The 23026-nt window shown below is 41.8% G+C and overlaps 1 protein-coding gene across 1 annotated transcript; it reads left to right on the top strand.

The window, feature by feature from the left end:
• Positions 1–311: 311 nt before the first annotated feature.
• CERS1 (ceramide synthase 1) lies at positions 312–22611 on the top strand. The gene is made up of 7 exons (XM_060785089.2): positions 312–686; positions 13258–13417; positions 14800–14980; positions 15401–15562; positions 16458–16605; positions 19887–19993; positions 22278–22611. The coding sequence occupies exons 1-7, from the start codon at positions 405–407 to the stop codon at positions 22318–22320; spliced, it is 1083 nt and encodes a 360-aa protein (XP_060641072.2). The 5' UTR covers positions 312–404; the 3' UTR covers positions 22321–22611.
• Positions 22612–23026: the final 415 nt, after the last annotated feature.

The following is a 23026-nucleotide window of genomic DNA, read 5'->3' as shown; positions in this document are numbered from 1 at the left end:
CGCCTCTGCGCCCCTGGCAAAACAAAGTGTTCTGTGACCGCTTACTTCGCATAATGGACGAGCCGCCCCTGCCCAAACCCTACCCTATACCTTATCCTAACCCTAATGCCCTCCTTTCTATCCCGCCCTCCCCTTCCCTTATTCTCCACCGCCCTTGCGGAATGTGCGTAACCCTCGGAGCTTCCGGACCCAGCTATCATACTATCACCGACCCCTCTTCCTCCCTCCCTCCCTCCCTCTCTCCGAGGCGAGTGTGCTTCTCTGGCGCGCCCTCTGGCGTCGGCGTGGCGCGTGGCGCATGCGCGAGGGAGCCTCCGCCGCCGCCGCACCTGCCGCGCTCTCTCGCTCTCTCTCTCTGAGCGTCTCTCTCCCAGCTGCAGAACCGCTGCCTGCCTGCCTGGAGGATGGAGGCTGCTGCTGGACTTCCCTTGGCTGCTTCGCCGGCGGGGCGCTCTCCGGAGCCGATGCCGGGCTACTCGGCGCTGGCGGGGCTGTGCTGGGGCAGCCTGTCGGGGGCGGCGCGGGAGTGCTCGTCCAGCGGCGCGGGAGGGGGCTGCGGGTGGGAGCGCGCCCTCCACTCCTGGCACCACTACGCCCAGCCCGCCGCCAAGGAGGCCCTCCTCTGCCTCCTCGGCGCCCTCGCCCTCACCCTCGCCCGCCGCGCCGCCGCACACACGCTCCTCCGGGTGAGAGGCAGGGCCAGGCTAGCGGGGGGCCAGGCGGGGGGCCAGGGGGGAGCTCCAGGCCCAGACCCACCTCTGCCTGGCATGGCATCGATGGGCACATAGGTAGATCGGTCGGCAGGCAGGCCTTTCCAATGCCCTCCCTCGCATTGCTCTACATTCCTCTTGTATGGCATTGCCTTTGGACTGCATCGCCTTGCCATTCCATTCCATTGCCTTGCCTTGGGTGGAGAGAGAGAGAGATACCTGGGTGGATGGATAGGCTTTTCCCGCCGTCTTCCATTGCATTGCATTTACTGCATTGCCTTTGAACTGCATGGCCTTGCCATTCCATTCCCTTGACATTGAACTGCCTTACTGGATGGAGGGATAAAGACAGATAGATATCTGGACGGAAGAAAGGAAGTTGAGATGGATGGATGGATGGATAAATGGATAGGTAGATAGATATTTGGATGCATTGATAGATATATGGATGGATAAATGGATATATGGATAGATAGGTAGATATTTGGATGCACAGATAGATAGATAAATGGATGGATAGATATATGGATGAATAGATATTTGGATGGATAGATCGATATTTGGATGCATGGATGGATGGATAAATGGATAGATAGATATTTGGATGCACAAATAGATATATGGATGGATGGATGGATGGATAGATAGATAGATAGATAGATACTTGGATAAATGGATAGATATATGGATGGATGGATAGATATATGGATGGATGGAAAGATATATGGATGAATGAATGGATGGATAAATGGATAGATAAGTATTTGGATGGATACGTAGATATTTGGATGCGCAAATAGATATATGGATGGATGGATGGATGGATGGATAGATAGATAGATATATGGATGGATAGATAGATACTTGGATACATGGATAGATATATGGATGGATGGATAGATATTTGGATGCTGGATGGATGGATGGAGAGATAGATGGATGGAGAGATAGATGGATGGATAGATATTTGGATGGATAGATAGATATTTAGATGTATGGATAGATATATGGATGGATGAATGAATGGATAGTTGGATGGATGGATGGATGGATGGATGGATGGATGGATAGATAGATATTTGGATGCATGGATAGATATATGGATGGATGGATGGATGGATGGATAGATATTTGGATGCATGGATAGATATATGGATGGATGGATGAATGAATGGATAGTTGGATGGATGGATGGATAGATAGATATTTGGATGCATGGATAGATATATGGATGGATGAGTGGATAGTTGGATTGATGGATGGATAGATAGATACTTGGATGCATGGATAGATAAATGGATGGATGGATGGATGTATGGATGGATAGATAGATGTTTAGATGGATGAATAGATATTTGGATGGATGGATATTTGGATGGATATTTGGATGAATGGATGGAGAGATATATGCATGGAGAGATATATGGATGGATAGATATTTGGGTGCATGGATAGATATATGAATGGATGGATATTTGGATGGATGGATGCATGGATAGATACTTGGATGCATGGATAGATATATGGATGGATGGATGGATAGATAGATAGATAGATATTTTGATGGATGGATAGATATGATAGATAGATAGATATCTGGATGGATATGCCTTTAACTGCCTACCCTTGCATTGCATTACATTGCCTTGTATTGAACTCCCTTGCATTGCCTTTCCGTTGCATTGCCTTGCAATCCCATTTCATTGCTTTGGCTTCCATTGATTTGCATCCCTTAGAACAGTGGCTCTCAATCTGTGGGTCCCCAGATGTTTTGGGCTTCAACTCCCAGAAATCCTAACAACTGGTAAACTGGCTGGGATTTCTGGGAGTTGTAGGCCAAAACACCTGGGGACCCACAGGTTGAGAAACACTGCCTTAGACTGAACTGCCAACATCTCATTGGCTTGCATTGCATTGTTTTGCATTGCAGTGCATTACTTTGCCTTAGATTGAACTTTATTAATTGCACTGAACTGCTTTGCCTGTAAACTGCCTTGCACTGAACTTGGTTTTATTCCATTGCATTGCTTTGCATCAGATTGCCTTATCTTGCATCGAACTGCTTTGCATTTCATTGTGAAGCATATTTTCAAAGATCTAGTATTGTGTAAACCCTTTGCATTAATAGTCCATTGCATCCTCTTTCTGTGTATGTATGTATATATGTATATACACACACACACAAACATTCACACACACACACACACACACTGGATTTTAGATGGAGGGATGGATAGATAGAAATCTGGGTGGATGGCTAGATAGATGGATAGACAGACAGAAGAATGAATAGATAGATATCTGGGTGGATGGATGGATGGATGGAAAGACAGATAGACAGACAGATAGCTGGAAGGAAGGATTGATAGAAGGATAGATAGAAGGATATATAGATAGATGTCAGGATGGATGAATAGATAGATATCTGAATGAATGGATAGATAGATGGATGGATGGATGGATGGATGGATGGATGGAAGGAAGGAAGGATGGATGGATGGATGGATTGATAGAAGGATAGATAGATAGATAGATAGATAGATAGATAGATATCTGGATGGGTGGGTGGGTAGGTGGAAAGACGCAAAGATAAAGAGATAGATAAATATCTGGATGGATTGAATGGATGGGTAGATATATAGATAAATATGGATGGGTGGATGGATGGATAGATAGATAGATAGATAGATAGATAGATAGATAGATAGAGAAGGATATATTTGGATGGATTGATAGATAAATCAATCGATAGATGTCTGGATGGAAGAAAAGAAGGGAGGGAGGGAGGGAGGGAGGACAGACAGACGGACAGATAGACAGATAGATATCAGGACGGATGGATGGATAGATATCTGGATGGATGGAAGGAACGATGGATGGATGGATGGATGGATTGATGGATGGATGGAAGGAAGGATAGATAGAGATGGATGGATGGAGGGAGGGAGGGATGGATAGATAGATAGATAGATAGATAGATAGATAGATAGATAGATATCTGGATGGAAGGATGGATGGATGGATGGATGGATGGATAGATATCTGGATGGATGGATGGATGGATGGATGGATGGATGGATGGAAGGAAGGAAGGAAGGAAGGAAGGAAGGAAAAATAGATAGGTAGATAGAGATGGAGAGAGAGAGAGAGAAGGATATATATAGGGAGAGGGGGGTTGGATAGCTATAGAAGGTAGATAGAGTGATATATATGGATAGATAGATAGATATATTTAGATGAATTGATAGATAAATAGAGTGCTATCCGGATTGATGGAAGGAAGGAAGGAAGGAAGGATATGGATAGATGGATGGATGGATGGATGGATGGATAGATAGATAGATAGATAGATAGATAGGATAGATATATATGGATGGATAGATAGAGATATAGATAGATATCCGGATGCAAGGAAGGATAGATAGATAAATAGATAGATAGATAGATAGATAGATAGATAGAAGGATATATATGGATGGATGGATGGATAGCGACAGATAGAAGGATAGATAGATAGATAGATAGATAGATAGACAGATAGATAGAGATGGATGGATGGATAGCTAGATAGGTATTTGGTTGAATGAATGGTAACGTGCTTTTGCTTCTTTGTACAGAGAAAAGGAAAGGTGCCTTTAATGGAGATTTCTGTATAAAGTAATATGCAGTTCAATTTGTGATTTTTTTTTGCCTGGAGGAGATTTATTCTTCTCCTCCTTTCACTGTCTTTCTTTTCCATTTTCTCCCACGTTCTTTTCTTTTTCTGTATTGGGCCATTAGCTGAGATGGGATGTCAAAAAAATCTCTTTTGAAATAGATCTATAAATATGTACACATATCTGACTGCAAAGAGATCTTTCATTTGTACTGACCATCACTTCACGAAACAGGATGAGGACATTGTTGTTGCAAAACCCCCTCCTGCCTTCCCTCATGTGCGTTTCATGGCGGCAATATTTATCAAATGATTCTAATGTCTAATATTCATTATGCAGATGAGGGTTGAGCTGCCTTTGATTACAACGACTGCGACTTTTCTTTTTTGGAGATGGTTTCAATGCACAGAATTTAGTTTGCTCAAGATGCATCATGGGTGGGATTCATTGTGCTCTTTGGCTGTAGGGTAAACTACAACTCCCACTATGGTGAGTCAGTCCCCTCAAACCCCGCAGTAGGTTGATTTAGTCATGAGGGCTCTGTGTGTCAAGTTTGGTCCAGGTCCATCATGGGTGGAGGTCACAGTTTCTCTGGTTGTGGGTGGACTACAACTCCCAGAAAGGAAGGTTAGTTCCCACAAACCCCTCCAGTAATCAAACAAGTTTGATCCAGATCCATCAGTGTTTGGGTTCACAGTGCTCTCTGGATGTAGATGAGCTACATCCAGAGAGCACTACAATTAACCACAACTTCCCCAAATCAAGGTAAATTTCCCTCAAAGACCTCCAGAATTTTTTTGCTGGTCATGGGGGCTCTGTGTTCCAAGTTTGGTCCAATTCCATCTTTGGTGGAGTTCAGAGTGCTCATTGATTGCAGGTGAACTATACATCCCAGTACCTACAACTCCACAATGCCCTGGCCAATTTCCCTCAAAACCCACCAGTATTCAAATTTGGGGATATCGGTATGCATGCCAAGTTTTGTCCAGATCCACCATTGTTTGGGTTCATAGTGCTCCCTGGATGTAGGTGAACTACAACTCTCCCAAATCAAGGTGAATTTCCACCAAAGACCTCCAGTATTTTTGCTAGTCATGGGAGCTCTGTGTGCCAAGTTGGTTCCAGGTCCATTGTTGGTGGAGTTCAGAGTTCTCTTAGATTTTAGGTGAACTATACATCCCTACAACTCCTATAAATCATGGTGAATTCTCCCCAAGCTTCTCAACTGTTCTGTTGATGATCAATTCCTCTGTTTGCTGTGTGCCACAGAAGATAATAGGAAAGGGTTAAAAGAAAGTCAGTGGGCAGAGTCATGCAAACTCCACACTAATGGAGAGAGTAAGAAACACTGTGATGTCTGTGGTGGAGGAAAAACAGAAATTCTAGGATGAAATTGACCTGTATGAAAGCATTATCTTGAGTGGTGGGCAGAATGGTGTTTGTGGAGGGCATTGGCGGGCTCTTGGACGTGTTCACGGCGCTCATACAACCTGCAATGTCATTGGAGGGAGGGCCATTGATGTCTCCTGAGTAGCGGGAGCTATGGCCACTTGTGGAGGCAGGAGCTTGTCTGTGTAAGTGAACACCCCCGTCACACATATACATACATATTTTGATTTTTATTGTGTGTATAGATACATACATACATATTTTGATTTTTATTATGTGAGACTGAAAGCAGTGTATGTGAAAATGTTGTTGATGATAGTAATAATAATAATAATAATAATAATAATAATAATATGTATTCTATTTTTCTAAGAAAAGTCAAAGCAGCTCAAAGGCTATGCAAATAATAATAATAATAATAATAATAATAATAATAATAATAATAATTGTATCCCACTTTCTTATCTTAAGGAGAGTCAAAATTGCTCGACTATGTGAAAATAATAATAATAATAATAATAATAATAATAAAAATAATAATAATGTCTTACTTGACTTTCCCCAATACTAAAAGTTTTGGCTTATTATTTTACTGACACAGAAACAATATATCACAGCAAACGAGATATATATACTGGATTTCATATCACAAAATCACAAGTCGAACACTTCCCAAGCATCTAGGACTGTGTGATGTATTTTTGAATGATGAGCGCAGATCCAAGTAAGGTGGCCTTTTGTAGTTGACAGATCATGATTTTGTCAATGTTTATTGTTTCCAAATGCTGGCTGAGATCTTTTGGCGCGGCACCCAGTGTGCCGATGACTACTGGGACCACCTGTACTGGTTGATGCCAGAGCCTTTGCAGTTCGATTTTGAGGTCCTGATAATGGCTGAGTTTTTCCTGTTCAATGTGACTGTCACCCGGTATGGATGATGATGATGATGATGATGATGATGATGATTATTATTATTATTATTATTGGGTTTTTTTTAGAGATGTCCTTGAGGGCCAGGTTGGGTTCTGCACAAAGGGTTGGACTGGATCACTTTTGGGGCTCCCTCCCAATTTAGCCAGGTCTCCCTTGGTATGCGCTGACTGATTGACCGTGGAAAAAGCAGAACACGATAGCCCTCATCTCAACTCGCTTGTGGTCAAAAGGTTGATAAAGCGTCAAGCAGGGCTGTGTTTTGCATTTGATCCATGTCGGTTTGGTTACCGGGTTGGTTTTAATGTCTCCTTGAAGTGTGAGCTTTCAGGAGTATTGCCTGAGCATGCGCTCCCTAAATGCACAAAATGATTCAAAATATTATGCATAAAATGACCTCCAGGCTATGTGTGTAAAGATGGTGGTGATGATGATGATGATGATGATGATGATGATGATGATTATTATTATTTGACCTCCAGGCTACTTGTGTAAGAAATTTTATTATTATTTTATTCTACATAATAATAATAATAATAATAATAATAATAATAATAATAATAATAATAATAATATAAACATCCATAATGATTCGAAATGAAGAGCACATTCTTTGAGGTGCTTTTCTGTCACTTACTTTGCATCTGCCTTTTTTCTCCATCTTTCTCCAATGAAGGGTACCAGTTGCTGCCCAGCTGCCGTTGCCACGGCAACTGCTGTGCGGGGAAGACCTCTGTTGCCAAGGCAACCGTGGATGGAGTGGGCAGGGAGGACCAGGTGATGATGGCTCTCTCTTAGCCCTTATAAGGCAAAGGCAGGATTTCTATGGGAGGAAATACAAGCATCGTTTATTATATATTTATAGCAATAATAACAATGATTAATTATTAATCATTGGAAGTAATAGCAGTATGTATATTCTGCTTATTATGATGATGCATTATTATAAATAGTAATAATTTAATATTAAATATTATATTTATTATAGGATATATTATTCAGGTTTTCTCATTTGTAGTATTGTTAGATGCCTTTTAAAAAGAGATAAAGTGGAACCTAATCATCATAGTAATAAAAATAATTTAATTTACATAGTAATAATATAATATTTGTAATCATAATTGTTTATTAGTGGTAATAACTTAATATAATATTTATAATATTATAATTTATTATTATTAGGTTATTATTATTATTTTTATTAGGTTTTCTTATTTGATGTATTTTGCCACTTTAAAGTAGAATATAATAATAATATAGTAGTAATAATAATAATTTAATATAATATTAATAATATAACATTATTAGCAGTAGTAATAATTTAATTTCTAAGCTGAAGAGCCAGCGTTGTCCGTAGACACCTCCAAGGTCATATGGCCAGCATAACTGCAGGGATCACCGTTACCTTCCCACCAGAGCAGTACCTATTGATCTACTCACATTTGCATGTTTTTAAACTGCTAAGTTGGCAGAAGCTGGGACGGACAGCGGAAGCTCATGCCGCTTCCTGGATTTGAACCTGTGCCCCTTTGGTCAACAAGCTCAGCAGCTCAGCGGTATCGTTGTTGGGATTTATCGTTAACCTACAATCAAAGAGCCTTCTGAACTCCACCAACGATGTAATTGAAACAAACTTGGCACACAGATATCCCTTGACCAACAGAAAATACTGGAAGGGTTTGGTGGCCTTGACCTTGAGTTTTGGAGTTATAGCTCACCTACATCAGGAGAGCACTAATATTACTAATAATATATTAGTAGTAGTAGTGGTAGTAGTATTTTTTTTTTGGGAGATAAAGTAGGATATAATAATAAATCCAATTCTATCTTTGGTGGAGTTCTGGGTGTTCATTGATTGCAGGTGAACTATAACTCCCAGTACTTAACAACTCTAAAATGTCTAGGCAAATTCCCCTCAAATCTCACCAGTATTCAAATTTGGGCAAATCAGGTATGCATGCCAGGTTTGGTCCAGATCCATCATTGTTTGGGTTCATAATGCACTCTGGATGTAGGTGAACTACAACTTCTATAAATCCTTCCAAAGACCTCCAGTATTTTTGTTGGTCATGGGGCTTCTGTGTGCCAAGTTAATTCTAGGTCCATTGTTGGTGGAGTTCAGAGTGCTCTTAGATTGCAGGAAAACTATACACCCCAGGACCTACAACTCCTGTTTGGTTCAGAGCCATCATTGTTTGGGTTCATAGTGCTCTCTGGATTAACTACAACTCCCCCAAATCAAGATGAATTTTCCCCAAAGACCTCTAGTGTTTTTGCTGGTCATGGGAGCTCTGTGTACCAAGTTGGTTCCAGGTTCATTGTTGGTGGAGTTCAGAGTGCAGTGCTTAGATTACAGGTGAACGATACATCCCAGTACCTATAACTTCCACAAGTTATGGTGAATTCTCCCCAAAACCTCTCTAATATGTTCAGTTGCAGATCAATTCCTTTGTTTGCTGTGTGCCATAGAAAAGAATAGGAAAGGATTAAGGGAGAGGCAAATTCCACAACAATGGAGAGAGTCAGAAACACTGGGATGTCTGTGGTGGAGGAAAGACAACAAATCTAGGATGAAATTGTCCTGTATGAAAGCCTTCAGCTGCATGGTGGGCAGTGTGGTGTTTGTGGAGGACACTGGCGGGGCTCTTGGACATGTTCACGGTGCTCGCTATAACCTGCGTTGTCATTGGACGGAGAGCCATTGGTGTCTCCTGAGTGGTGGGAACTAAAGCTGTTTGTGGAGACAGGAGCTTGTCTGTGTAAGTGGACACCCCAGCCACATACGCACATACTTATTTTCATTTTTATTATGTGTATAGATAACAATAATAATAATGATTATTATTACTATCATTATTAATAGTTCTGTCAAATTAATTAATTTTTTTGTCTTCAGAAATACAGCTAGTTAGCCAGGCTCTATTTCATGGGATTGACTTAAGGCCTTTGCATTCATTCCTCCAAAGCCTTTTGACACAGGATTATGTTGTAATCCGCCGTTCAATATTAATCCCATATAAAGTGGATTTATTCTGGGGAGGGCCCTGCATCCCATCCAGCCATATGTCCAACTTCCACTGAATAGTTATATATATATATATCCCTCTGTGAATCTTCCTTGAGAACCATATGCAAAGCCTTCCCTTGCTAATTGCCTCATCTTTAATGCATTGTTGTCTTATTAATTTTGCTTATTTTGAAAATGCGACTTCGTTGTCGTATGTCTTTCTTAAAACTCGTGTGCCAGCTGCGCCCGTACCTTGGGAAGTCAGACTTGGCCATGGTGGCCCACGCTCGCATTACATCCAGGATAGACTACTGCAATGCACTCTATGTGGGGTTGCCTTTGAAGACGGTTCGGAAGCTTCAAATAGTCCAACGAGAGGCAGCCAGGTTAATAACCGGAGTGGCATACAGGCAGCACACAACTCCCATGTTACGTCAGCTCCACTGGCTGCAAGTTTGCTACCGGGCACAATTCAGTGTGCTGACTTTGGCCTATAAAGCCATAAACGGCCACGGCCCGATGTACCTGTCCGAACACATCTCTCGCTATGAACCACTGCGGAGATTAAGATCCTACGGGGAGTCCCTGGTCTCCGTCCCGCCATTGTCAGAGGCGCGATTTTTGGGGACGAGAGACAGGGCCTTCTCAGTGATTGCCCCCGCCTATGGAATTCCCTTCCTGGTGAGATCAGATCGGCCCCCTCCCTCCTCCCTCCTGTCGTTCAGAAGGATGGCTTGACTGTGGGACCAAGCTTTCGGGACAGTGCAATAAGGCAGCGATAGGAAACTCACTAGGCCAATTTAGATTTGATGCAGATGACCAAGACGGTTTTAAACGGTGTATTTTAATATTTTGATAAATGTTTTTAATGTTTATGTATACTCATATGAATTCTTGTCCCGGCATTGAATGTTTGCCATATATATGCCATGCTCTGCCCTGAGTCCCCTTCGGGGTGAGAAGGGCGGAATCTAAATGTTTTAAATAAATAAATAAATAAATAAATAAATAAATATTATTATAAAGTATTTCAAATTCATGCTGCCTTTTTTGCAATGCAGTTGCCACACATCAAGTGTGGGACGTGATTGCTGTTGAATAATATAGAAATAGGAATCATATAGGAGTTTAGGGGCAAAAAGAAGCAATTATCCTGTCCCATCTAGCCCGCTAACTTTGATTTTATTCTTCATCGATCAAATGTCATAATAAGGTGACATCGAGACCTCTTTTGACTTTCAGGGTTTATAAATGTACAATCTGGATGTTTTTGTGTTGCTAAGCAGGGTCAACCCTGGTTTGGGCAGGGACAGGACCAGACTAGATAGCCTCTGGGGTGCCCGTCCAATGGCATTATCTCTGCCAATTGAATCATCTTGCCCTCGGGGCTAGTCGGCTCTTTTCTCTGGCTGTATTTTCACTGCCAAGAGCAGCTGCAGGCTTAATTTAGCCCTCCGCCGTCAGGGGTTTTCGGAGGGCCGGCTTCTCCTGTTTCTCCTAGTCCTTCCAGCCTTAGAAATGACCCGCAAATGTGCTAAGAAAGAATGCAGAAAGAGGGGGATCTGTCCTGCACATGCATAAATAATTCTGATTTAAACTTGTTGGTTGACTTCGTGCAATGCCTTTAGTTAATATTTATTTATTTATTTACTTTATTTATATACCGCTTTTCTCAGCCCTCAGGCAACCCTAATAGATTGTGTGTGTGTGTACACAGGTATATGTAGAGAGAGAGAGAGAGATGTGTGTGCATATATACATATATAGATCAGTTTTTGTATAGATAGATGTGTGTATATATGTGTGTGTATATATATGTGTGTCTGTGTATATATAGATGTATGTATATGTGTCTGTGTATGTGTGTTTGTATAGATAGTTTCCCTGTGTGGTCAACTGTGAATATGCACAAATGGTACCTATATACACACATAAACACACCTATATATATACAAACACACATGTATATATCATACACACATATACTGTATATACACAAATGTGTGTATCTATGTGTGTGTGTATACACACACACTGAGATATACACATACATATTTGCACACAGACACATATATATATAAATTTTCATGCATATACATACATACATATAGATATTTACACACATATACACATACATACATGTGTATGTATGTATATTGATATATGCACACACTTATATATACACATACATATAGATCAACACACACATCTATATATCCATACACACACATCTCAATATACATACATATGTGTAGATACGTATATGCATATACATGGAGATATACACACACACATTTGCAAACACTTATACATACAAATTCTCAAACAGACATATAAACATATAGATACACACATATCTAACATAAATACATACATATATACATACACACATTGTATTTATCAATGTGCATGTATATGTATATTTAGAAGTGTTTGTGTATATATAACATACACATACACAAATATATACATACACACATCTATCTATTTATCTATCCAAAGATGCACACATTCATATATATCTGTATATACATACATACACACATATATAAGCACATCACACCCATATATATAAACACACATGTATGTATGTATGTATACACACACACATATATATATACAGAAATGTGTGTGTATGCATACAAGTGGAGATACATACACATTTGCACACACTTATATTTACAAATTCTCACACATTCACATAAACATATACATCCACACATACATATACATATACACACACACACAACGGGGGCCCAATGGAGACACAAAGGCCTAGCAGAGGGGGCCAGATAGAGAATGCAAGGCCTGCTGGAGCACTTCACCCTCTCCCGGATCAGCGAGGGGAGGGCTCAATGGAGGTGCAAGGGCCAAAAAATATATAATAAAATGGGCAGGCTACATGTAGTGATTAAAAGAGAGACTAATTACAAACTAATTAAAAACTCAGGTGAGATAAAGGAGAAACAGGTTATTTGCGGAGGAGAGCTCATTATAGCAGGGGTTGTGGAATCAAACTTTCCCACAAGTGGGGGGGGGGGGGACACACACGTGTACTCCAGTGACAGAACATATAGATAAATAAATACATATATACATACACACCTTCTATCGATCAATGTGCATATATATGTATATATATATAAAGAAATGTGTGTGTATGTATGCATACAAGTGGAGATGCACACATTATATTTACAAATTCTCACACATTTACATAAACATATACATCCACACATACATATACACACACACACACATAGAAACACTTTTATCTATACACACACACACTCACATATGCATACATATACATAATGAGTTACCTTAGAGATGGTTCCCCAAATCTAAACTTGAAATGAATTATAAGCACCTGATTATACATATAGCCTCAATTGAAATATTGAATTGGTTGATGTTTCATATATACCTGATTATGCGCATAGTTTGAAGGAAATTTTGTGCAATCCGTTTTATAACATCCTGTGAATGAAGCAATGTTTGTGGGCGTTGGATGCTCAGGAAGGCATCGGAATGGGTGATTTGACTCGTGTCTCCCTGCCTGCAGCCTTTTGCCGAATGGTGCCAGCTGCCCCCCAAAGATGCGGCCAAGATGCCCGAGAGCGCATGGAAACTGGCCTTCTACACCCTCTCCTGGTCCTACAGCACCTACCTGCTCTTCTTTGCTGGGTACCCCTTCTTCCACGACCCCCCGTCGGCCTTCGTTGGTACGGACATGGAAGGGGTCTTGTTTTGTATTTACTTGCAGGGTCACTTCACAGGTCCGAGTGCTCCCCCCAAGAGTCCTTTCTATAGCCTCCCAAGAGCCTGGTTTCATTTAACGTACAAAGCACAAATGTGAACCCCATACCCACAAGACCGGTACTCATTTTCCTTGTAACTTCGTATCCATGGTATTGGTCTCCCTGTTTCATTATGAACCCTGTATCCATAGTATTGGTCCCTCCGTTTCATTATGAACCCCGTATCCATGGTATTGGTCTTCCTGTTTCATTAGGAACCCCGCATCCATGGTATCAGCCCCACCATTTCATTCTGAACCCCATATCCATGGTATTGGTCCCCCTATTTAATTATGAACCCCATAGCCATAGTATTGGTCTCCCCATTTCATTATGAACCCCATATACATGGTAACAGTCCCCCCGTTTCATTATGAACCCCATATACATGGTATTGGTCTCATTTAATTACGAGCCCCATATCTTTTTTATTGGTTCCCTAATTTCATTAAGAACCCCATATCCATGGTATTGGTCCCCCTATTTCATTATTAACCCCATATCCATAATATCGGTCCCCCTGTTTCATTATGAAACCCATATACATGATATTGGTCTCCCTGTTTCATTATAAACCCCATATCCATGGTATCAGTCCCCCAGTTTCATTTACATTGTGAATCCCATATCCATTATATTGATGCTCCCCATTTCATTTACTTTACGAACCCCGGGTCAGTGGCATCGGTCCCGTTTCATTATGACCCCCATGTCCATTGTATCGGTCCCATATCTTTTTTTATTGGTTACCTCATCTCATTATGAACCCCATATCCATGGTATTGGCCCCCCTATTTCATTATGAACCTCATATCCATAGTATCGGTCTCCCCATTTCATTATAAACCCCATATCCATGGTATCGGTCCCCCAGTTTCATTTACATTGTGAACCCCATATCCATGATATTGATGCACCCCATTTCATTTACTTTACGAACCCCGGGTCAGTGGCATCGGTCCCTTTTCATTATGACCCCCATATCCATTGTATCGGTCCCCCATTTCATTACACACCCCGTATCCTTGGTATCAGTCCCCTGTTTCATTTACATTGCGAACCCTGTATCTGTGGTATCGACACACCCCATTTTATTTACATTACAAACCCTGTATCTGTGGTATCAGGGCCCCCCATTTCATTTATCGACATCTGACAAAATTTGTCACAAAATCGGGAATTTATCCCCTGCGGATTCAGGGGTTGTACTTGTATTAGCATACTCTCCCGATGCTATAAATACTCTTCCCCCTCCCCGAATTATTCGAATGTGACCCTCCTCCATCTCATTCTGACTGGTTCTCCAGATTCAGAGTTGGGCACAGAGGTGCCGACGGACATCGCCATCGCCTACCTGTTGCAGTGCAGCTTCTACGTCCACTCGCTCTACTCTACACTCTACATGGACGTCTGGCGCAAGGACTCAGTTGTGATGCTCGTCCACCATGTGGTCACCCTCTTGCTGCTGGCCTTCTCCTACATTTTCAGGTAACACTTTCCTTCCATTTACACTCATAATTGACAGTCATAAACATTCCTCTCGCTGTGCCAGAAAACCATTCAGTTGCTCGAGAATTGGGCCTCAAAACGAGATGGGGATTTGGAGGAATAGCAATGGGTTAAACAAGTCACAGAAGCAAAATCCAGGTTCCGGTCTCTTGTTATTAAGAAAATGTTTATTTCCCCATCATTTGCTCTATTTTGGTGAAATATCAACAGGTTAAATGGATCACCAAAGCGGGTATTAAGAAGGTGTTTATTTCCCCGTCTTTTTGGCAGAATATCAGTGGGTTAAACGAGTCACAGAAGCGAAGTCCAGGTTCCAGTCTCTCATTAAGATGGCATTTATTTTCCTACATTTGCTTTGTTAAACTTGGGGCTCTGATCCTGGCTTCCGGATCGTTCCAGGTACCACAGAGTGGGGATCCTGGTCCTTTTCCTTCACGACATCAGTGATGTCCAGCTGGAGTTTACCAAGCTGAATGTCTACTTCAAGTACCGTGGCGGAGTCTACCACCGGCTGAACGATGTGATCTCCAATGCCGGCTGCCTCTCCTTTGGCATCAGCTGGTTAGTCGGCCTCCGTAAGATAAATAGGCCAATAAGTAATAAGTACTAAGTCAATTATGATTATTATTTGGTGATGTGGCCCCAAAAATGAACAATTTCAAATGTATGCAGTACTCAAAGTAAGCCAAAAGAGAGCAGTATAGAGACAGAAGGGATTAATTATTTACCTCTAGATATGTATTTATGCACGTGTGGACCATAATGATGGAGTGTGTGCAGTGCTCAGAGGCAAACATAAGAGGGCAGAAAAGAGCTAGAAAGGAATTGCTGTTGGCCTCTCCATATGTATGTATGCAGTGCTATAGGCAGTCAGAAGAGGGCAGAAGAGAGAGAAAAACTCACAACTGGCCTCTACATATGTGTGGATGTCGTGCCCAAGTGCAACCACAAGAGGGGAGTATTTAAATAGCAAGGATTAGCTTCTGGTCTCTAGAAATGTATGTATGTATGCAGTGCTCAGAGGCAGCCACGAGAGAGCAGTATATGGATAGGATTAACAAGAAAGGAAGGATTAGCTGCTGGCCTCTAAGTATGTATGCAGTGTTCAGGTGCAGCCACAAGATGGCGGTAGAGAGAGGACTAATGGCCCTTATGTATAAATGCAACCACAAGAAGACAGTATGTAGATGATGAGATAGAAAGGATTAGCTGCTAGCCTCTAAGTATGTATGCAGTGTTCAGGTGCAGCCACAAGATGGCAGTAGAGAGAAAGGGCTAATGATCCTTACCTATAGGTATAAATGTATGCAGTGCTCAAAGGCAGCCCATTGACCTTTGTGTATCTGTATGTTTGCAGAGCTAAATGTGGCTGCAAGAGAGCAGTATATAGATAGAAAGGATTAGCTACTGACCCCTAAGTATACATGATAATGATGTTTCGTTTCTTTCTCCACAGGTTCTGGTTTCGTCTCTATTGGTTCCCACTCAAGGTGCTCTATGCCAGCTGCCACACCTGCCTCCAAACCATGGTCTTCGTCCCCTATTACTTCTTCTTCAATGGCCTGCTTTTCCTCCTCACTTTGATGAACCTCTACTGGTTCCTGGTGAGTGGGATTCCAGAGTGGGAAGGGACCCCCAAGGCCATACAGTCCAACCCCTTCCGCCTTAAAGGGGCATACTATCCGATCCCTCCTGACAGATGGCCATCCAGCACCATAGACGGCTCATGGAGAAATAGGGCTACCTCCTGGAGGTCCTAAAATGGCTAGAGGTGATGTGTTTTAGATAAACATAATGCTATTCTTAAGCCCAATTTGGCTCCCTTTGATCTGCGGTTTCATTTGTGGAATGTATAAGTTATTATTTGTTATTATATTGTCAAAAGCTTTCACAGCCGGAATCACTGGGTTGCTGTGCGTTTTCTGGGCTGTATGGCCATGTTCCAGAAACATTCTCTCCTCACGTTTCGTTGGCAGGCATTCTCAGAGATTGTGAGGTCTGTTGGAAACTAGGCAAGTGAAGTGTATATATATATATATATACCTGTGGAATAATGTCCAGGGTGGGAGAAAGAACTCTTGCCTGCTGGAGGCCAGTGTGAATGTTGCAATTGGCCACCTTGATTAGCACTGAATGCAGCTTCCAAGCTTGGCTACTTCCTGCCTGGGGGTATCCTGCGGTTTTGTTTATGGAATATATAACTTATTATTTATTATATTTTATATTATCTGCAGTTTCATTTATAGAATATATACATTATTCTTTATTATTATACTAACTTGGGGACCCGGCAGTGCCTGGATTATTTAAGATAGGCATTGTTTGTAGGTGCTGCAGTTTTAGTCTAGATCCAATGTCATCTGAGTTCAGTGAGTGCAGGCGAACTACAATTCCCATATGCAAGTCCCATCGTTATTGCTCCATCCTCCAAACTGCACCAGGATATAGTGTGAGTCATGTGGCTGTGTGTACCAAGGTAGGTCTTGATCAGTCATTGGTGTGGGTCTCAGTAGTCTCAGAAAGTATGTGAAAGTACTGCAAGCCCCATCATCCATGGTCCATCCTCCTTCAAATCACAAGAGAATGTAGAGTGGATCATGGGTGCTCTGTGTGCCGAGTTTGGTCTTTATCAGTCAGTAGATGAAGATCGCAGTGGTGTCCGGAGGTGAGTGAAGATACTGCAAGTTCCATCATCCATTGCCCATCATCCCCCAAACCACACCAGGATGTAGAGTGGGTGATGGGGGTTCTGTGTGCCAAGTTCGGTCCAGGTCTGGATTTGTGGGGACCACAATGTTCTGTGGCAAGCGAATCAGATGAAGATACTGCAAATCCCATCACCCAAGGTCCATCTTCCCCCAAACTTCACAAGGGCTTGAGGTGGGTCATGGCGGTTATGTGTGTCAAGTTTAGTCCAGATCTGTCATTTATGCTGGTCTCAGTGGTCTCACAAAGTGGCTGGTGGTACTGCAAGTCCCATCATCCATGGTCCATCATCTGCCAAACTGTACAAGGATGTAGAGTGAGCCATGGGGGCTCTTTGTGCCAAGTGTGGCCTTGATCAGTCATTGGTGTGGGTCGCAGTTGTCTCGGGAAGTGAGTGAAGGTACTGCAAATCCCATCATCCATGGTACATCCTCTCCCAAACTGCACCAGGATGTAAAGTGTGTCATGTGGGCTCAGTGTATCAAGTTTGTTCTTAATCAGTCATTTGTGTGGGTTCACAGTGGTCTCTGGAAATAAGTGAAGGTACTGCAAGTCCCATCATCCATGGACCATCCTTCTACATACCGCACCAGGATGTAGAGTGGATCATGGGTGCTCTGTGTGCCAAGTTTGGTCATGATCTGTCAGTGTAAGCGCCAAAGTGTTTGAAAGTACTGCTAATCCCATCATCCATGGTCCACCCCCACCCCATCCCCAAACTGCACCAGGACGTAAAGTGGGTCATGGGGGTTATGTGTGCCAAGTTTGGTCCAGGTCCATCATTCGTGGGAGTTGCATTGTTATATATTATGATTATCATTTACAGTTTCATTTATAGAATAGATAGGTTATTATTTATTATATATTATTCATATTATTATAAACTGTGGCTTCATTAATGGATAGGTTATTATTTATTATATATCATTTATATTTTCAGTGGTTTTATTTGTGGCATATACAAGTTATTATTTATTGTACATTATTATTATATATTATTTAAATTATTATCTGTAGTTTCATTTATGGACTATACAAGTTATTACTTATATATATTTATAATATATTTATATTGTTATTACCTACTGTTTCATTTATGGAATATACAAGTTATTACCTAGGTTTTTTCGGGCTATATGGCCATGGTCTAGAGGCATTCTCTCCTGACGTTTCGCCTGCATCTATGGCAAGCATCCTCAGAGGTAGTGAGGTCTGTTGGAACTAGGAAAGTGGGTTTATATATCTGTGGAATGACCAGGGTGGGACAAAGGGCTCTTGTCTGCTGGAGCTAGTTGTGAATGTTATTACTTGTTATTAATGTATATTATTAATATTATTATCTGTAGTTTCATTGGAATATATAAGACTATTTATGAAATATATAAGACAAAGGACTCCCCCCAGACAGGAACCAGCCAGGCTTTGAAGCTGCAAGGCCATTAAAAGTAGCCAATTACACATTCACGCTTGCCTCCAACAGACAAGAGTTCTTTCTCCCACCCTGGACATTCCACAGATATATAAACCTCACTTGGCTAGTTTCCAACAGACGTCACAAATCCTGAGGATGCCAGGTGAAATGCCAGGAGAGAATGTTTCTGGAACATGGCCAAACAGCCCGGAAAACTCACAGCAACCCAGGGAAGTATTATTTATATTATTTGTATTGTATAATATTATAATTACTATTAATTTTTATTTATTACCCACCTCTCCTGATGGCTCGAGTGCAACAAACATTAAAATATATACAATAAATTACCTAGAATAAAAACACAAGTACATATACAAATATATAAAAATATTTATAAATAGAAAAAATAATTATTATATAACCTTGCACCACATACCGATACAGAATTGATAGATTTATTTATTTCGTATCAAAAGCATTGCATAAATTGGTATAAAACTGATAAAAATAGAAGGAACGCAGGCGGCTAAATATCTTTTGATCAAAAACGGGCAACAGCAATGGCATTGTCTGTAGCCTCCAACAATTCTTCTTCTGTATATGAGGCAGGGCATAGCGGACAAGCATACAGATGCGGAGTTGACAGATAGGAGCAATAGAATGCAAATCGGAGCTATCTCGACATTTCGAGCATGATTCCATGGCAACTATAATGGAGTCCAGTTCATTGCAATAGTAATGGATTTGTTTTCCTTGTTTCCGCAGTACATTGCCTTCTTCCTGGCAAAGGTTCTGCTGGGACAGGTCCGGGAGGTGGACGACGTACGCGAATACGACACAGTGGACGGCAGGAAATGGGGCTTGAAGGAGGGGTGAGTTCCCCCTTTTGTCGCCACCATAATTCCTCCCTTGAGGCTCTGGAACGGGACCACATTGGGCTCATTTGCTGCCACATCACACCCTTGGCTCAGGTTCAGTTCATGGTCCACGAAGACCCCTAGATCAATATTCCTATTGATGTAAACTAGAACAGGCATGGGAAAACTTCGCCCCTCCAGGTCTTTTGGACTTCTATTCTCACAATTCCTAACAAGCAATATCTGGGATTCCCTTCCTTCCCTTTTTCCTTTTACTCTCCTCCATTCCTTTCTTTCCCTTCTTTTTCTTTCTTTCTCATACTTTTTTCTTCCTTTCCCCTTCTCTTTCCCTCCTGCCAGTTTTTTTCTATCTCATTCCTTTCCTCCTTTTTCTTTCTCCCTCCTTTCCTTCCATTCCTTTTTCCCTTTCTTTCTCACATAACTTTTCCCAGCTTCCTTTCACTTCCTTTCCTTTTTCCTTCTTCTCTTCTTCCTACCTTCCCCCCTTTTCTCTTCCACTTATACCTTTTTCCTTTTTCTTTCTCTTCCTTCCTTTCCTTCCCTCTCTCCTCTCTCTCTTATACCTTTCCCCTTTCGTTCTTTTCCTTCCCTTCTCCCTTTCTATTCTTTTTAATTTATTTCTCCCTCTTCATTTCCTCTTATACCTTCTCCCTTTCTGTTCTCTTCAATCCTTCCCATCTCCCTACCTTTCTGTCCCTTCTTTCCCCCCTCCTTTTTTATATTTTCCCCCTTTCCATTCTCCCCTTCTCCCTACTGTTCCCTTTCTCTCTCTCTCATACCTTCTCCACCTTCATTTCCTTTCTCTCTTATAGCTTGCCCCTTTTTGTCTTCTCCCTCTTCCCCTTTCTTTCCTTTTCTTATGCCTTTGCCCTTTTTCTGTCTCTTCTGTACTTTTCCCTTCTTCCCTTCTCCCTCCCTTTCTTCTTTTCCTTCTTTTTCTTTCCGTCTTTCCCTTTCCATTCTCTTCCTTCCCATCTTTTTCTTTCTCTTTTTCTGTTCCTCTCATACCTTTCTCCCCTTTCCTTTCTATCTTCCCCTTTTCGTTCTTTATCCTCTCCCTTCTCCCTACCTTTCTTTCCCTTTCCCCCCCTCTTTCTCTCATACTTTCCCCTTCCTTTCTCTCCCTCCCTCCCTGTTCCCTTTCTTTCCTTCAATCTTTCCCCTTACCTTTTTCTTCCTTTCCTTCTGCCTCCATTCCTTGCCATCCTTTCTCTTTAATAACTTTTCCCCCTTTCCGTTCTCTTCCTTCCCTTCTCCCTTTCTTTCTTTTTTCCCTTTCATTTTTCTTTCTCTCATCTTTCTCCCTTTTTCTTTCCTTCCTTTCTCTTATACCTTCCCTTCTTTCTACTTCTTACCTTTTCCCTTTCTTTCTCTCATACCTTTCTTTTCTCTCCCTTCATTTCCCTTCCCTTCGTTCTCGTATACCTTCCTCCCTTTGTTCTCTTTCTTCCCTTCTCCCTACCTTTCGTTCCCTTCTTTCTCCCTTTCTCTCATACCTTTCCCCACTTTACTTCCATTCCCTTATACCTTTCCTTCCTTCTCCCTTCCTTTTCCTTTCTCTCTCTCATACTTTCTCCCTTTCAGTTCTCTTCCTTCCCTTCTCCCTTTCTCTCCTTTTCCTTTCTTTCTCATACCTGTCTCCTCTTTCCTTTCCTTTCTCTCTTATACCTTCAACTTTCCGTTCTCTTCATCCCTTCCCTTCTCCCTACCTTTCTTTCCCTTCTTTTTCCTCTCATACCTTCCCTCTTTCCTTTGTCTCCCTTCCTTACCTCCTGTTCCCTTTCCCCTCTTTCCTTTTTCTTTCTTATCTTTTCCCTCCCTCCCTTTCCCCCCTCCTTTTTGTTCCTTCTCTTATAACTTTCTCCCTTTCCATTCTCTTCCTTCCCTTGACTTTTTTTCCTCTCCCTTTCCTTTCCTTCCTCTCTCTTATGCCTTCCCTCTGTTCTCTTCGTTCCTCCTTTTCTTTCTTTCCCTGCTGCCTTTCCTCCCTTTCCATTCTCTTTGTTGCTTCCCTTCTCCCTATCTTTCTTTCCCTGCTTTTCTCTTTCTCTCCTTCCCTTATTCCTTTCTCCCCTTTCCCCTTCCTTCCTTCCCTTCCTTCTTTTTCTCTTGTCTTGTCCATATCTTGGATGGGGCCTCATGACTTCCCTCCACCTGGACTTCTGTGGATAGAAGCAGCCTGGAATTGCATTAGCCTTTTTTGCCGCCGCATCATGCTTTTGGCTCATCTTCAGATTTCCCTCTTATTTTAATCTTTTTTTTTCTTCTCTTTTTTCAGCCATCATTTGAAAAATGGGCTGGTGAAGGACAAGCGGCTATAGGCGTGGAACCCAAGAATATTCCCCTGCAGGGGCAGAGTCAGGAATCCCCTTGGCTCCGCCCACAAGGCCCTGATTGGTTGGAAAGAACCAGGAAGTGGAGCCGAGGGAAAAGCACATGTTCTGTTTCAGCCGGGAAGGACCCTCCTGTCCACTTTGCCCTGCTGCACTTTATTAAGATAGGGATCTATATTTTTTTGTTTTGCTCAATTCAGTCTTGTGTTTTGTCTCAGGAGATATATAGCTATATGTCAGGCATGGGCCAGCTTGGGCCCTCCAGGTGTTTTGGACTTCAACTCCTAACAGCCGGTAGGCTGTTAGGAATTGTGGGAGTTGAAGTCCAAAACACCTGGAGGGCCCAAGCTGGCCCATGCCTGATGTATATGATTTCCTGATTTCTTCCAAGGGGCCAAAAATCAAACCGGAGCAAATGGCACATAACGTCTTCTTGTATTTAAATATAATCGTGCTTAAATTATGCTGAAAACGAGCCTTTTTTATCCCGTAGAGAAGCAAGAGAGAGGGGAAAAGGACAAAGAAGAAGGGCGGCCGCTTTCAGAGTCGCCAGGCAAGAAATCACAAGAGTAATACAGTGTAGACCTTTGAAGCAAAAACACACATCGAAGTAGCACTATATCTTCATATATCTTCTCTATAAAACTCAAAAGGATGTGTGTTTGTCTGTTTCTACCACAAAGATGTGAAGTGG

Source organism: Anolis sagrei, chromosome X (assembly GCF_037176765.1).
Source record: "Anolis sagrei isolate rAnoSag1 chromosome X, rAnoSag1.mat, whole genome shotgun sequence".
In the NCBI taxonomy this organism is placed as follows: domain Eukaryota; kingdom Metazoa; phylum Chordata; class Lepidosauria; order Squamata; family Dactyloidae; genus Anolis; species Anolis sagrei.
Note: the sequence above shows the minus strand (reverse complement) of the source record. Positions and strands in the feature narration are given on the sequence as shown.

What these genes read in the sequence shown, in the direction of transcription:
- CERS1 (XM_060785089.2), top strand. Translation starts at nt 405, where the DNA reads ATGGAGGCTGCTGCTGGACTTCCCTTGGCTGCTTCGCCGGCGGGGCGC. An exon ending in CCGCACACACGCTCCTCCGG is followed by an intron (nt 687 to 13,257) that starts GTGAGAGGCAGG and finishes CCCTGCCTGCAG; the next exon opens with CCTTTTGCCGAATGGTGCCA. An exon ending in GCCTTCTCCTACATTTTCAG is followed by an intron (nt 14,981 to 15,400) that starts GTAACACTTTCC and finishes GGATCGTTCCAG; the next exon opens with GTACCACAGAGTGGGGATCC.